This window comes from Haliotis rubra, unplaced genomic scaffold (assembly GCF_003918875.1).
Source record: "Haliotis rubra isolate DU_JTF1 unplaced genomic scaffold, ASM391887v1 Scf711, whole genome shotgun sequence".
Classification (NCBI taxonomy): Eukaryota; Metazoa; Mollusca; class Gastropoda; order Lepetellida; family Haliotidae; genus Haliotis; species Haliotis rubra.
In genome coordinates, this window is record NW_025767426.1 from 114070 (window position 1) to 128347 (window position 14278).

The window sequence follows — 14278 nt, forward strand, 5'->3', positions numbered from 1 at the left end:
CCAGGTAATCCAGTGATCTACAGCATTAACATCTATCGCGATCTACGTAATTAGGATACGATGAAATGTGTCAACCAAGTCATCGAGCCTGACCACACGATCCCGTTAGTCGCCTCTTACGACAAGCATGGGTTACTGAAGATCAGTTCTAACTCGGATCTTCACGGGTCCCTTATATAGTCGTTTTGCTGTAGCCGGATCACTGCGAGTCTGACTTTAACCTGTTGATCCTTAGTAATATATTTCATCACAAAAGGAAAGGCATCAGGGCACCCCATGTAGCTGATGACGCAGAGTAAGAAGAATCCCCATATAGAAGTGGCATCTTATCTCAAGAGTGTAATTAAGCCACGCGTACCTCATATCAACATTACTAAGTATTCAGCTATCTGAAGCTAACAACTCCCCACTCCCCATGAATACATCTTGGCGTCGACCAATACCTGTCTAAGAGCGGCCCATGTTATCTTTTAGGGGTAACAGGTATAGTGGTCGCTTAATGCCAAAGGTATTCATGACGTACTCCGAAAACACGTGTTATGTAGCCCAAAGAAATCTTCAGAACGATGAGCCAATGTAAAACATTCCATACCAACATGCTTAAGTAGTGATGCGAAAATAACTACTATTGTTTGTTAAATGTATATGCTATATTTCGGTCGATGTTTATTTGGGGTTTTGTCAGAACGACCTAAAGAATGAGGTATTTATGAGCCGGAGGTGCTGGGACTAGATTTCCTGGCTCACACACTTGTAACTCTGGCCTTTCGGCTCAACGTCTCGCATCTGATGGACATTTACAAACCAAACAAATTGCGTCCCGTCATTGAATGCTGTACATTTCTCAAAGGACAACCTAGACCCAATTCAGTGGTGCGAGTTCTTTTAACGAGATCTCCCGAGTAAGATTTAAACATGGAAAGTATTAGATACGTTGTTTGAACTGATACATAATGTCTCCCTCCCCTCCCATGTTTGCCATTTTAGCTTTATTTCCGCAAATCTTGGAAAAGCATGACATAATCATGTGAACGACATTTAGCGTCAAGCCAATAGCTGGATGTTACATCCCTGTGAGTCAGAGGTTAGCGTGACGTCCGGAAATAATGCTTTCTACTGGAGATGAAATTGTGTGATAACACGATGTCACGTACATGCCCTCTTCTACTGTGGGGTAAACGCACCCTGTGTCATATAGATATTGTTTAATAATGAAAATAATATTGTAATACGGATTGCCGCCATATTGCTGGAATATTGCCGAGAGCGGCTTTAAACAACAAACAAAACGGATCCCCTGAGTGTCATGGACGTGACAACATATATACCAACATGAAGAAATGAATTACACGTTTCGTACATTTATGTATTTGATGATATAGTTTGGTGGGGAAGTTAATCCATCAATACGTGAATTAGCGACAAAGTTTTATGTTTGGCAATATTCCAACAATATGCATAGTTGAAGAAATACACAGTTCCTATTTAGATTGGGGCGGTGGGGTAGCCTAATGGTTAAAGCGTTGGCTCGTCACGCCGAAGACCCGGGTTCGAATCCCTACATGGGTACAATGTGTGAAGCCCCATTTCTGGTGTCCCCCGCCGTGATGTTGCTGGAATATTGCTAAAAGCGGCGTAAAACCAAACTCAGTCAGTCAGTCCTATTTAGATTACCCAGTAGAACAGGTGTGAAGGTTCTATCTGCATACAGTGGACCATTCTTTGTTTGTGTATTTGTTTGTTGCTGAACGCTACAACAATATTCCAGTTATATGACTGCGGATTGTAAATATGAGAGTATGGACCAGACAATCCAATGATTGACATCATGAGTATCGATCTATAGGATAGGATGACATGTGTCAACCAGGTCAGGGAACCTGACCCCCTGATCCCGATGGTTCGATATGCATGGGTTGCTGAAGACCAATTCTAAACCGGATAATCAGGGGTACTTTTATGTTACATAGATGAGGACATATATACATCCATACCAGGAACACAAATAACATGTTTATTTCTTTAGAGGCAATTTTAAATCTATAATAATATTCACGTTTGTTTTGTTTGCAGTCGACACGCCCGATCCCTATATTTCCTTAAGGGTTCGGAATGCCCCCGAGGGCCGCAAGAAAACTCTTACAGTCGACAACAATCCAAATCCCGTCTGGAACGAGACTTTCACATTCCTTTTGGACATCCGGGAAAAGAACAGATTACGTATGTAGTGTTCTGATTGTCAACCTTGTAACATTATTAGTATAATAGCATTGTCTTAGTAAAATAGTATTGTCTATTGTCTTAGTAGAATAGTATTGTCTTGGTAGAATATTATGATCTTGGTAGAATATTATGATCTTAGTACAATAGTATTGTATAGTAAAATAGTATTGTCTTAGTAAAATAGTATTGTCTTAGTAAAATAGTAATGTCTTAGTAAAACAGTATTGTCTTAGTAAAACAGTATTGTCTTGTTACAATAGGATTGTCTTAGTACAATAGGATTGTCTTAGTACAATAGGATTGTCTTAGTACAATAGGATTGTCTTGGTACAATACGTGACATATTACCGAGACCAACGAGGGGTAAACGTAATTTCTATTCATCATTTCGATCACGCGTTTCAAGTTTCCTTTGGTTTTACAGAGATCAGCTTGATGGAGGCCAACCTAGTGTATGACCAGGAACTTGGAACAATATACTATGACCTGTATAAAATGACAGAAGGACAATGGATGAGAGAAAAGTTCATATTTCAACGAAGTATCGAAGTCTACGTCGATTTGCTGCTGTGCTGGGAGTAAGTCGAAAACCTAAACGTTCTCAGTGCATATGTATTAAGTCTCATTTTGTCAGTCTGGCTGTACAAAACGATCTTAGCGGTAAGATGATCCATACCTTAACCCAGACCAGACCTACCAGATGTTATTTTATACAACAGGGCGCTGATGTTGGTTAAAGCGTTGGCTCGTCACGCCGAAGACCGGGTTCGAAACATGGGTACAAACATACCTGCTCAATCAAAGATAAGAGCATGTTCTATATGTTGACTTGCAGACTATGAACACGATGGTCTTCATATATTGGACCAGGGTTCAAATCTTTAACCAGTATTTTACTTTCAAACATGGGACTGAAATTAATTTCATTGACTGTTTCCTAATTTCAGCAAGAATCCCACCTTGAGGTATAGCCTGTGTCTGTGTGACTCTGAGAAACAGTTCCTGGAAAAGAGGCGAGAGAAGGCATTTGAGGGAATGAGGAAACTCCTAGGGGAGAGGTCACCAGAAAAGTTCAGTGAAGTGAGTTGAGGAAATACCAGTCGAGTACTCTAGTCCACAGTGGCAATACAGTGGTTTTAAAATATTCAAAACAATACGAATGAGGAGCGGTTTATTGATAACATAATCCAGCTGATCTATATGTGAATTCACAAGTTTTGTCATGGGATCGGGCCAATTTGAACTTGTCAGAGGGGTACACGAAGACCATGAACTGGACTACCAGTTGACAGTCTTCCAGACAGAGGGGTCAGATTGCTGACTTTGTGGGCTGACAATTAAATGCTGGCTCTTAGAACGTTGGATCGTATCTCGGATAGGACCCAACTACCCGAATCTTTACATTACTGAGGAAGTGTCATCCTAAATATAACATAAGTTACATTTGACCTTTCTAAACGGCATTGCGTGTGTTATTTGTTTATTTTTAGTTGACACTATTTGTGTGTTTTTAAGGGGTGGTGAGGTAGCCTAGTGGTTAAAGCGTTCGCTCGTCACACCGAAGACCAGGTTCAATTCCCCACATGGGTACAATGTGTGACGCCCATTTTTGGTGTCCCCCGTTGTGATATTGATTTAATATTGCTAAAAGCGGCGTAAAACTAAACTCACTCACAATTGGTGTTTTTGACATGTGCTTATATTCTGTAATATTGTTTATGTGTAGGTCCCCAACATAGCTGTGTTAGGATCTGGTGGTGGATTCCGGGCCATGGTGGCACTGAGTGGTGTGTTCAAGGCCCTGAGTGACACAGGAGTCCTTGACACGGTGACATATGCCTGTGGGCTCTCCGGCTCATCCTGGTATGGAAAACTGTAAACTCTTAATCGCTGTAGTGAATAATTACTCTTATTATGCTTTATCACATACAGTTATGTAGTAGATGAGAGTCGTTATATATACTCTTCTCTCTAAAGAAATTTTATTAATAATGGAAGTTATGTATGTGTATACAAAGTTGCCTTAAAAATTTCAACCTGAACAAATATGAAACACTACATTCAAACATGACCTGTTTTCTAACCATACATCAGTAAACTAGACAACAGATTGCAGAAGCTCTATTATCCCAGCCTGTGGGTATCCAGTTTAAACTATACATAGGGGCAGCGGGGTAGCCAAGTGGTTAAAGCGTCCGCTCGTCAAGCTGAAGACCGATGTTCGATTCTACAAAATGGGTACAATGTGGAAGCCTATTTCTGGAGTCCCCCGCCGTGATATTGCTGGAATATTGCTAAAAGCGGCTTAAGAACATTAACGCACTAAACTATACATAAATAACACCCTCGATAACAGGATAAAGAGAAAATAACAATAGGCAGAGGTATAACACTATTTTCCTTCTCTCTTCACAGGTATCTCTCCAATCTATATTCCTACCCTCGCTGGCCAGACATGGATCTGGGGGAGGTGCAGGAAGACCTCAAGAACAACATTGACAGGAGCATCATGTGGCTCCTTCAGCCAAAGAGTGTCTACAGGTACCTCCAGACAATTCTCAAGAAACGACGTGAGGGGCAACCTGTCAGCTTCACCGACTTCTTCGGACACATGGTTGGAGAGACCCTTCTTAAAGGGGTAAGCTAGTTTTGTCCTTTAACAACCTTTTCCAGGGATTTAACTTTGGGCGAATTATGACCGTGATGAGAAAAGAGGTTGAAGACCATTTTGACACGCGAAGTATAAAATATGAACAAAATGGAATATATGATTTTGTTATAGTATATTTATTTTTCATAATTTCTCAGAGGTTAGACAGCAAACTGACTGATCAACGAGAGAAAATCAACGATGGCGATGCTCCAATGCCGATGTATACATGCTTGCATGTTAAGAAAGACGTTCCAGCAAGATCATTCCAAGGTAAGCACATATATCACTTTAACAACAACAACAACAACAACAACAACACCATAAAACATTAACAACAATCGCTCGTGTACGTATTGAGTGAGTGAGTGAGTGTCACGGCGGGGGAAGCCAGAAATGGGCTTCACACATTGTACCTGTTTGGGGAATCGAACCCGGGTCTTCGGCGTGACGAGCGAACGCTTTAACCACTAGGCTACCCCCTTGCATAAATGTCATATATGCAACAAGACAAAAGCATTATACATCTTTATCCTATTTCCAGAATGGGTAGAATTTACTCCGTACGAAATCGGTCTGCCAAAATATGGAACATTCCTGGACTCTGAGTTGTTTGGCAGCAAGTTCTTCATGGGTAAACTGTGTAAGAAGTACGAAGAACCTCCCCTACACTTCCTCCAAGGAATCTGGGGAAATGCCTTCTGTATCTTGTTCAAGAGACTGCTGGACGATAACAGACGGGTGGACCCAACTGAGATGATCAGACAGGAATTAGGTAAGGGCATGATTCCGGTTACTTATTTCCGGACATGCGTGCTTGCATATTGTCTTTATCCAATGCAATCACCAGCTTGGTTCCTGGTTCATGTTTACCAAATGAAAAGATGTTTGTTTGTTATTCAACAACGCACTCCTCAATATTCCAACTATATGGCGGCGGTCTGTAAATAGTTGAGTCATACTAGTACTGGCTTAAATGATTGATAATTGGAATATCGTATATATGAAAATTATTAATGGTTATGGATACAAAATTGTGCCATCGATAATATCGTAGACACACTTTTGTGATAGAATAGGGTTTCACTTTGCTCATACAACTCACACAGTTATTCTTTTTTCATTGGCTGTGTTACGACGTAAATTGTAATAAAAACGCAATTGTAATACTTGCAGCAAAATTATTACAATTTACGTCAATTTTTTATTACAATTTGCGTATTACAATTTACGTCAATTTTTATTACAATTTACGTTTTTATTACAATTTACGTCAAGTTTATTACAATTTGCTGCAAGTATTACAATTTCCGATTTTATTACAATTTACGTCGTAACAGGCTGCTTCTAAGTTATGTTCAGGCTGGTGTCGTGTGTATTGATGTCTCCACTCACCAGTGATTGGAAATATAGTCACTTTCAGACTTTTTGCTCAAAGTTACTTCTCCGATATACATCGATATTTGTAACGATTATCGATCTCTATCATCAATATGCTAGCCAGCCCTATGTCTTACCCACTAAATCCAGTGATTAACATCATGAGCATCAATCTGCACAGTTGGGATACGATGACATGTGTCAACCAAGTCAGTGAGCCCGACCACCCGATCCCGTTAGTCGTCTATGACGACAATCACGGGATGCTGAAGACCAATTCTAACCCGGATCTTCACGTGTTTCATGCTGTTGATCACTGCATTGTCTGGCCCAGACTCAGTTATTTACAGACTGCCGCCATGTGGCTGGGATATCGCTGACAAACAACAAGCAAACAAATCATAGCATAAGACGAGATGATATACACAATGTACATTCTATGTGATTTAAAGTAACATATTGATTTGTGACTGTAAAGGGCCACATGTAAAGCCACAAGCAACAGTTGCATATACACTCTAGCAAGGTTTACCATTTACTTTCAGGCAAAGAACTCGAAAAGAACCAACTTGCTGCTGATGAGGACAGTAGCGACTGTAGTGATGAAGAAGATGAAGTGGACGACGACATTCCCAAATCAGATGAGAGTAGCGACGACTCCAGCGATAACACTGGAACCCCTACTCTTAAAAACAGGTCAAGGCCACATTTGCCCCTGAGGTGGAGGAAATTCCGGAACCCCAAGACAAAAAGACCCGAACTGAAAAGAGCCGAGTCACAACATAAAACCCGACAGTGGAGTTACTGGCATAACATGCTCAAAGGAATGGTTGAAAAGTGAGTTTCCATTCAGAAAGTTTCTGTTTTCAAGGTACCCGTGACGATCCGGGTTAGAACTGGTCTTCAGCAACTCATACTTGACTCACTGACTTGGTTGACACATGTCATCTCAATTGCGTAGATCGATGCTTAACTGTTGATCACTGGATTGTCTGGTCCAGACTCGATTATTTACAGTTTGACGCCATATAGCTGGAATATTGCTGAGTGAGGCGTTTAACAACAAACAAGGTAACAAACCAAACCGTTTTCCAGAATTCAAGAATATTACATCAGTGCATAAAAACCAGGCTTTACTATCCTCGAAACATGTGTATGCACAAGTGTAATTTTCAAAAATATATTATTTGATCGGATATCCTCAATGCGCAGTTAACCATGGCAACCCAATAATGTATCAGTTACATATTTGGACCAGATCGCAATGACCTCAATTCAATTTCCTTTCCAGCAAAAACTTCGAACTGCTGAGCACAAGGACCGGAAGGGCCACTGTCATCCACAACTTTATGCGCGGATTATCTCTGCAGGAACAGCATTTGTCTCCCTTTACGCCTGTGAGCGAACGTGTTAAGGAAGGAGATGAGTTTGATGGCATCTTCGACATGCACCCAACAACGGTGAAGCATATTTACATGGTGGATGCCGGCCTCACATTTAACTCCCCCTATCCACTGGTGCTCAGACCTCAGAGGAACATCGACATTATCCTTTCGTTTGACTTCAGCGCCAGGCCAAGTGATAGTACTCCCCCCTTTAAGGTAATTTGCATAATGTTTATACAAATGCTAAGTATTCAACAGAATGTTAAGATCTGGTTGTCGTTCAACGTCGTAATCAGCAATATTCCAGCTATATGACGGCGGTCTGTAAATAATTGAGTCTGGACCAGATAGTCTAGTGATTGACATCATGAGCATCGATCTCCGCAATTTGGATACAAGTCAACCAAGTCAGCGCACCTGACCACCCAAACCCGTTGCAGTGTGGGTTGCTGAAGACCAATTCTAATTCGGATAAAAACAGTTAAGAAGAAACGGAACCATCACACATTATAAATTGATGGTCAGTTACACCACAGACAAGTCAACCCTATATTTTTCACACACTAATTAATGTATTTTATAAGCATTTATTAGAGTATGTGTGATAATGCCTGTTTGGACACTTGTTTGTTTGACCCGATATTTACTTATATGTTTTTCTCCTCAGGAACTTCTATTGGCTGAGACGTGGGCCAAACTGAACCGGTTACCATTCCCTCCAATTGACCCTACAGTGTTTGACAGAGAGGGACTGAAGGAACTGTACATCTTCAAACACCCCACAGACCCTCACTGCCCAGTCGTAATGCACTTCTGCCTCGTTAATATCAACTTCAGGAAATTCTCCAAACCTGGTAGGTGGACTATATTTAAACAATACGAAGAGTGAGTGAGTGAGTTTAGTTTTACGCCGCTTTTAGCAATATTCCAGCAATATCACGGCGGGGACACAAGAATTAAGCTACACAGTAAAGACAGTAAATTATGCAAGTTCGGCTTGGTCATTGCTACCAGTGCTTATTCTATCCATGAACACCTGAGATTGTGTCAGATTTACAGGGATCAAAGCGTCAACACTATATTTTTCTTGTACCGTTACCGTTATTTTTACCTGAGCAGGAAAACATTTTCTTTAAATGGTGATATAGCTTGGTATTTTCACGTAAATCTAATTCAGAATACTTGTGAAACTTGAGTGAGTGAGTTTAGTTTTACGCCGCTTTTAGCAATATTCCGGCAATATCACGGCGGGGGACACCTGAAATGAGCTTCACACATTGTACCCATGTGGGGGTTCGAACCCGGGTATTCGGCGTGACGAGCGAACGCTTTAACCACTAGGCTACCCCACCGCCCCTGTGAAACTTGAACTGGAAAGTGACTGTAGTGTTTTGTTCTGCAGGGGTAGAAAGAACCACCAAAGAGGACCTTGAGTTTGCTGATTTCGACCTGTTTGACGATCCAGCTACTCCCTATTCCACCTTCAACTTCTGCTACACTCACCAACAGTTCCAACGCTTGTCGAAATTGGCGGAGTTCAATACGCTGCTCCACGTGGATGACATAAAGAATGTTATTGCAGATAAGATTGAAACCAAGAGGTCATGTCCTCCAAGGCTTCCGTTCCATTCAAAGGATATGAAGCTGTTGAGAATAAAGAGTGTCCAGGAGAGAAGAAGATTGAAGAAGTACCTTACACGGGTAGAAAGTATCCATGAGGCAAACTCCCCAACTGTCGAACCCACTAGTCCTTTCTTCAAAGCACCGGAGGGTTTGGAGGATCTTCCAGAGAGTCCTGACCCAATGCACAGCGATGGGGCAGAGAGGGGGAGAGTGAAGTTGACGAGACAGGATACAGTTTGAACTTTAAACAGTATCACCGAATCTATTTCCCTGGATTCGCCTAAAGCACTTTCGGGGAAACAGTTTGACATGTCTCAAAACGGACTTCCTGACGAGGACATCGACACCGACTCCGACGGTTTTGAAGACATCTGGTACGATGCCCAGACATACAACTTCGACCCCAAAATGAACACCGTCACATCTTGTGCATCGTGAAAGGTTATATAGACAACACAAGGGCTATAGTTCTTGAGTTTGGTGCTAACCGAATTCACTCACCTCCCATAGTGGGTAGATGCATGTTCGGTCGAGGCAGAAACAGGTGCTTGGAACACCGGGTGTTTAGGTGCCTTACACGACGAACTCATGATATAGTCACAATTGTACAATCGACTCTGCTTTAGCACAGATTTCTTCTAGATGTGGAAAGGTTTTGTTATTTGCTATTGTTTCGCCAACTGGGAAAATACCACTTAAATAAGGGTCGTTATTCGTTACAGGTGTAAAGGCTGGATATTTTGTCCTAGTCTCTTGCACAAGTAACCCAATATCCTGCCCTTTACCAGTTATCTGATAGGGTTCTGGGGCTCAAGGCACTGGTGCCATGGTTTCCATAGCAACAGTTTTTTAGCCAATCCCCAGGGACTATGTTGTCACATGACAGGGGCAAGAGGGAGCGTGGGACCCCCAAGCCTGAAATCTTCCTCTTTCTGCCTGCACTGTCGAGGTGACAACAAGCCAACTTGTTTTTTAGGTAAGAACCTCAGTTTGCTTCCATATTGCAACTAGGTCTTCTGTACAAAATTCCAATGCATAGTTATGTTGTTAGCAGGATAAGTAGTTATCTGCGGCTTTTAAATTAATGCATTATTTAATTTGATAAATCACAATTAAAACAATTGTTGGGTCACTGTCATCAATTATTCTTGCTGTGCCAAACTGGCGAAAGGTCACTCATCTGTGACTGTCCAAACGTGCACTCGATGGCAAGAATACTACTGACTGAGTTTGGTTTTACGCCGCTTTTCAATATCACGGCGGGGACACGAGAAATGGGCTTATATTTTACATCTGGGGATTCGAAAATTCAACGCTTTAACCACTAGACTACCCCCACCACCCCCGATGGCAAGAATAAATAACATGTACTCTGTAATATATTTTCATCTAAAATTCATTTAAGGTAAATACTTTCTGTGTTTAGCATTAACTTATTTGCCAGTCAAAATTGTCTCTAGCTCATTGCTAAATTCAAAATTCCATTTATTTACAACTTGTTGCTGTTAACAACAGAACTCTTTTGCCATTTTATTCTAAATTAAAAAGTGGCTGTATCACTGTCCCGGTTTCCAAACCATGTGCTCAGTTAGAGTATCACGGTATCATCTGGAACCAATTAGTGGCGATCATGCTCAATGACCAGTGCTGACCTCTCCACTGAGCAGCACACAACCTTGGCTGTCTTCGGCTCTCCTCGGCATTCTTCGGCTCCCGTCCGGCTTCATTACAAAATGGCTGCACCGGATGTAAACAAACCTAGGGTCCGTCGTCTGCTTCGTGTTTATCTTAACACAGCAAAAGCCTACTATGATCTCATGTCACTTTATCAAGTACATCTGTAAAGTGCTACTGATGGGTAATAGCATATTCAGCATTTGAATATTGTGTATTTTCTGAACAAGATTATTTTCTCGTTCTCTTTGCGTCTGGCGGTACGCAATCAAACGTAATATTTCTACATGTTGTTACAGCAATCATATTTTAGTATGTTTCCCCACTTGATGTGAAAGTGAAGTCACAGTTTATTCAATAATAATATAATGTATTATATTATATGGCCAATAATATACCTACAAATTGTAGTAATATAAATCATGTAATATCCGTTTTTTACATATTATCAATTTACTTACTACAATTTGGTGTTCATTCTGGGTAGCCCCAAGTGGTGTACCTACTGGGTTTTTTTGACATTCTGTTGGAGCTAGCCTCATATTGACTAGTATGATCATCCAACAGGCAGTCATACCCCATTTCGCTTAGCCACATGTGTCATACAGGCCAGGTGTCCTGTCGTGGCTATTGTTTATATCAATCAAACCGGTTTTCATATATTCCAAATGTGTTGGGTATAAATTTTTCCCCACTTTGTGTATATATATATATGTATTTTTATACTTCCCATTGGCCCTTAAAGTTATTGTGACTTTAACCTCACCTCAGGTGGGGCCCTATGTAAATCCTCTGATAGGAGGGGTGTGACGATTCTTTCGGGTTATATAATTAAAGTTATTTATGTAAATACTCTTTGGGATTGTGTGCTCATATATGCACATATGCTTTTGTACCAATATTGTATTTATTTGTCCTTTAATAATATTGTTTCCCCTAATAAGTTTTGTCGTCACATCCTATGTATCAGTCGGATTATTGTTGATTTTCATAATTGTATCTGTACAATGGCTCTTTCTGCCTGCACTGTCGAGGTGACAACAAGCCAGCTTGTTTTTTAGGTTTCACCTGGACTGTGCAGTCGGAACTTGCAACTCTGTAACCAAGACCTTTTATTTTAATACATATTATTACTGTCTTTTTGTGTTGTGTCATCTTTGACTGGAGAACTTCGCGCAATAGACACACTTGCCCATCCCTTTTCCCGTGAGACGTAATTGTTACGCAACCACAGCAATTACCCAAGTCTTACATTTGCGCCCAACGTGGGGCAAAGTGTCGCAAGCGCTCATAGTACTCCTCAACGGTCAAAGATACACACTCATTGGCACATAAGGCATAACTTTGTATCTATACTCCTACCCTTAGTTCCCTTAGTCAACTAAGATTTCTCGGTACCTCATCTCCGATTTTTGTCAACATGTCCTCGCTCACGAACTCTGAGCTCTTGGACACCATGTTGTCAATGAAAATTGACCCCAAGCGATCAATTGGAATAATTGGGCTCCCGCAGGAAACAAAAACGGAGTCGGTTGAGGAGGAGTTGTCCCCTTGCTATGGGAAGGTGCGGGTTCTCCAGGTGCTTGATTCTATTGATCAGCTGCACCTCGTGGAGTTCATGAGCCCTCAAGTCCCTCTGAAGCTTGGGGACACTGTACTCATCAGAGAGGAGGAGTATCAAGTTATGAAAGTGAACTTGGTTCGGGAAGGATCCTCTCTAGAAGACGTCGTGGCCAGGGCAGTAGATCAGGCCCTGGACAGGAAGACAGCCCTGATGATCGAGGCGATGAAGTCGGAGATGCTGGAACAGTTCCAACTGCTATTACGACAGCTTCCATCAGCTACGACCAGCGCCGGATCCATAAAATCAAATCCAACAACTCCCACACCTGTTCTGGCGGCTAACGAGGTTGCTGCTGCCACTAGCGACTCTAATGTTGCCAGCTCGAGTGCTGGGGTTGTGGGTAGCGGTAGCTCTGTACGCCCAGACCCACAACAGGTGCTGGTGAATTGGGAACGTCCCTCATCCAGCTACTTCAGACTGAAGACCTTCTCTGGTACAAGACCCATCAAAGCCGGAGAGGTAGCCTTTGAAGAATGGGCCAAACAAGCAAAGATTGTAATGGAAGATCAGGCCCTCTCAGAGACCGGGAAGTGACAGAGACTCCTTGGCAGCCTCCAGTCTCCAGCCTTCGATATGGCTTTGGGGATCGGAGAGGACAAGCAAACCAAATCACATGTTTCATTGGCCATATTGGAAGCGTGACCTACTTTCACGAATCTCATATTATCCTCTCTATTTAAAACTTGCAACATATATTTGGTTACTGGTTCAACTGAAAACTGATTTAAAATAACGCCAACTTATAACAAGCCAACTTATTTTTTAGGTTTCACCTGGACTGTGCAGTCGGAACTTGCAACTCTGTAACCAAGACCTTTTATTTTAATACATATTATTACTGTCTTTTTGTGTTGTGTCATCTTTGACTGGAGAACTTCGCGCAATAGACACACTTGCCCATCCCTTTTCCCGTGAGACGTAATTGTTACGCAACCACAGCAATTACCCAAGTCTTACACAGACATAGCCGTAATCATCGCTCATCTGAGGCTACTGTATTGACTTAAGCACTGGTTGACTTTAAGTGAGTGAGTGAGTATGGTTTTACGCCGCCTTTAGCAATATTCCATCCGTAGGTGGGAAGAAACACTCACTTCTTTAAAACTTTTTTTAATTTTAATATTTATGTTTTAAAAAGGACGAATCTGAAAAGAAAAGGAACTAGTTTAATTATATTCCGAGGGTTGTGGCCTCTCACCTGTATGCTGTCTTATTAAGTGCAAATAGCTGCGTAAGTGAGTGAGTTTAGTTTTACGCCGCTTTTAGCAATATTCCAGCAATATCACGGCGGGGACACCAGAAGTAGGCTTCACACATTGTACCCATGTGGGGAATCGAACCCGTGTCTTCGGTGTGACGAGCGAGCGCTTTAACCACTAGGCTACCCCGCCGCTCCGGCTGACTTTAAGTCATAAAACATAAAGCTATGGCAAACCACACTATTCAGCAAAGAGATATATTTGACAGTTCACAACGAGTTTATCAGTTCTTTGGGACACATTTCACATCAGAAATGGAAGTAGCCGGACATGTGTAAGGGATGTAACAAATGTTTTAACATTTCTTAACACTTCCAGTTTATTTAAACGAACTGATTTAATTTGGCAATACACAACTTGAGGGCTTGTGTCTTCTCAATGCTTCCTTGTCTTCATTTCTCGTTTAAATATGTTAACCCTTTGTTGAAATTATCAGCTTCCCGGGTACCCTTGAACAATA

At 41.5% G+C, this 14278-nt stretch overlaps 1 protein-coding gene across 3 annotated transcripts in view; it reads left to right on the forward strand.

Annotated features, from left to right (window-relative positions):
- Positions 1-9841, forward strand: part of LOC124259172 (cytosolic phospholipase A2-like) — a 40691-nt gene extending 30850 nt beyond the window's left edge. For all 3 annotated transcript variants that reach the window (XM_046693270.1, XM_046693269.1, XM_046693268.1), the window contains exons 5-15: positions 2074-2220; positions 2648-2801; positions 3171-3303; positions 3950-4086; positions 4639-4861; positions 5032-5146; positions 5418-5648; positions 6799-7090; positions 7545-7854; positions 8306-8492; positions 9041-9841. In XM_046693270.1, coding sequence (XP_046549226.1) covers positions 2074-2220; positions 2648-2801; positions 3171-3303; positions 3950-4086; positions 4639-4861; positions 5032-5146; positions 5418-5648; positions 6799-7090; positions 7545-7854; positions 8306-8492; positions 9041-9501 — 2390 coding nt within the window. In that variant the 3' untranslated portion in view covers positions 9502-9841. The remainder of the gene's footprint in view (positions 1-2073; positions 2221-2647; positions 2802-3170; positions 3304-3949; positions 4087-4638; positions 4862-5031; positions 5147-5417; positions 5649-6798; positions 7091-7544; positions 7855-8305; positions 8493-9040) is intronic.
- The last annotated feature ends 4437 nt before the right edge of the window (positions 9842-14278 follow it).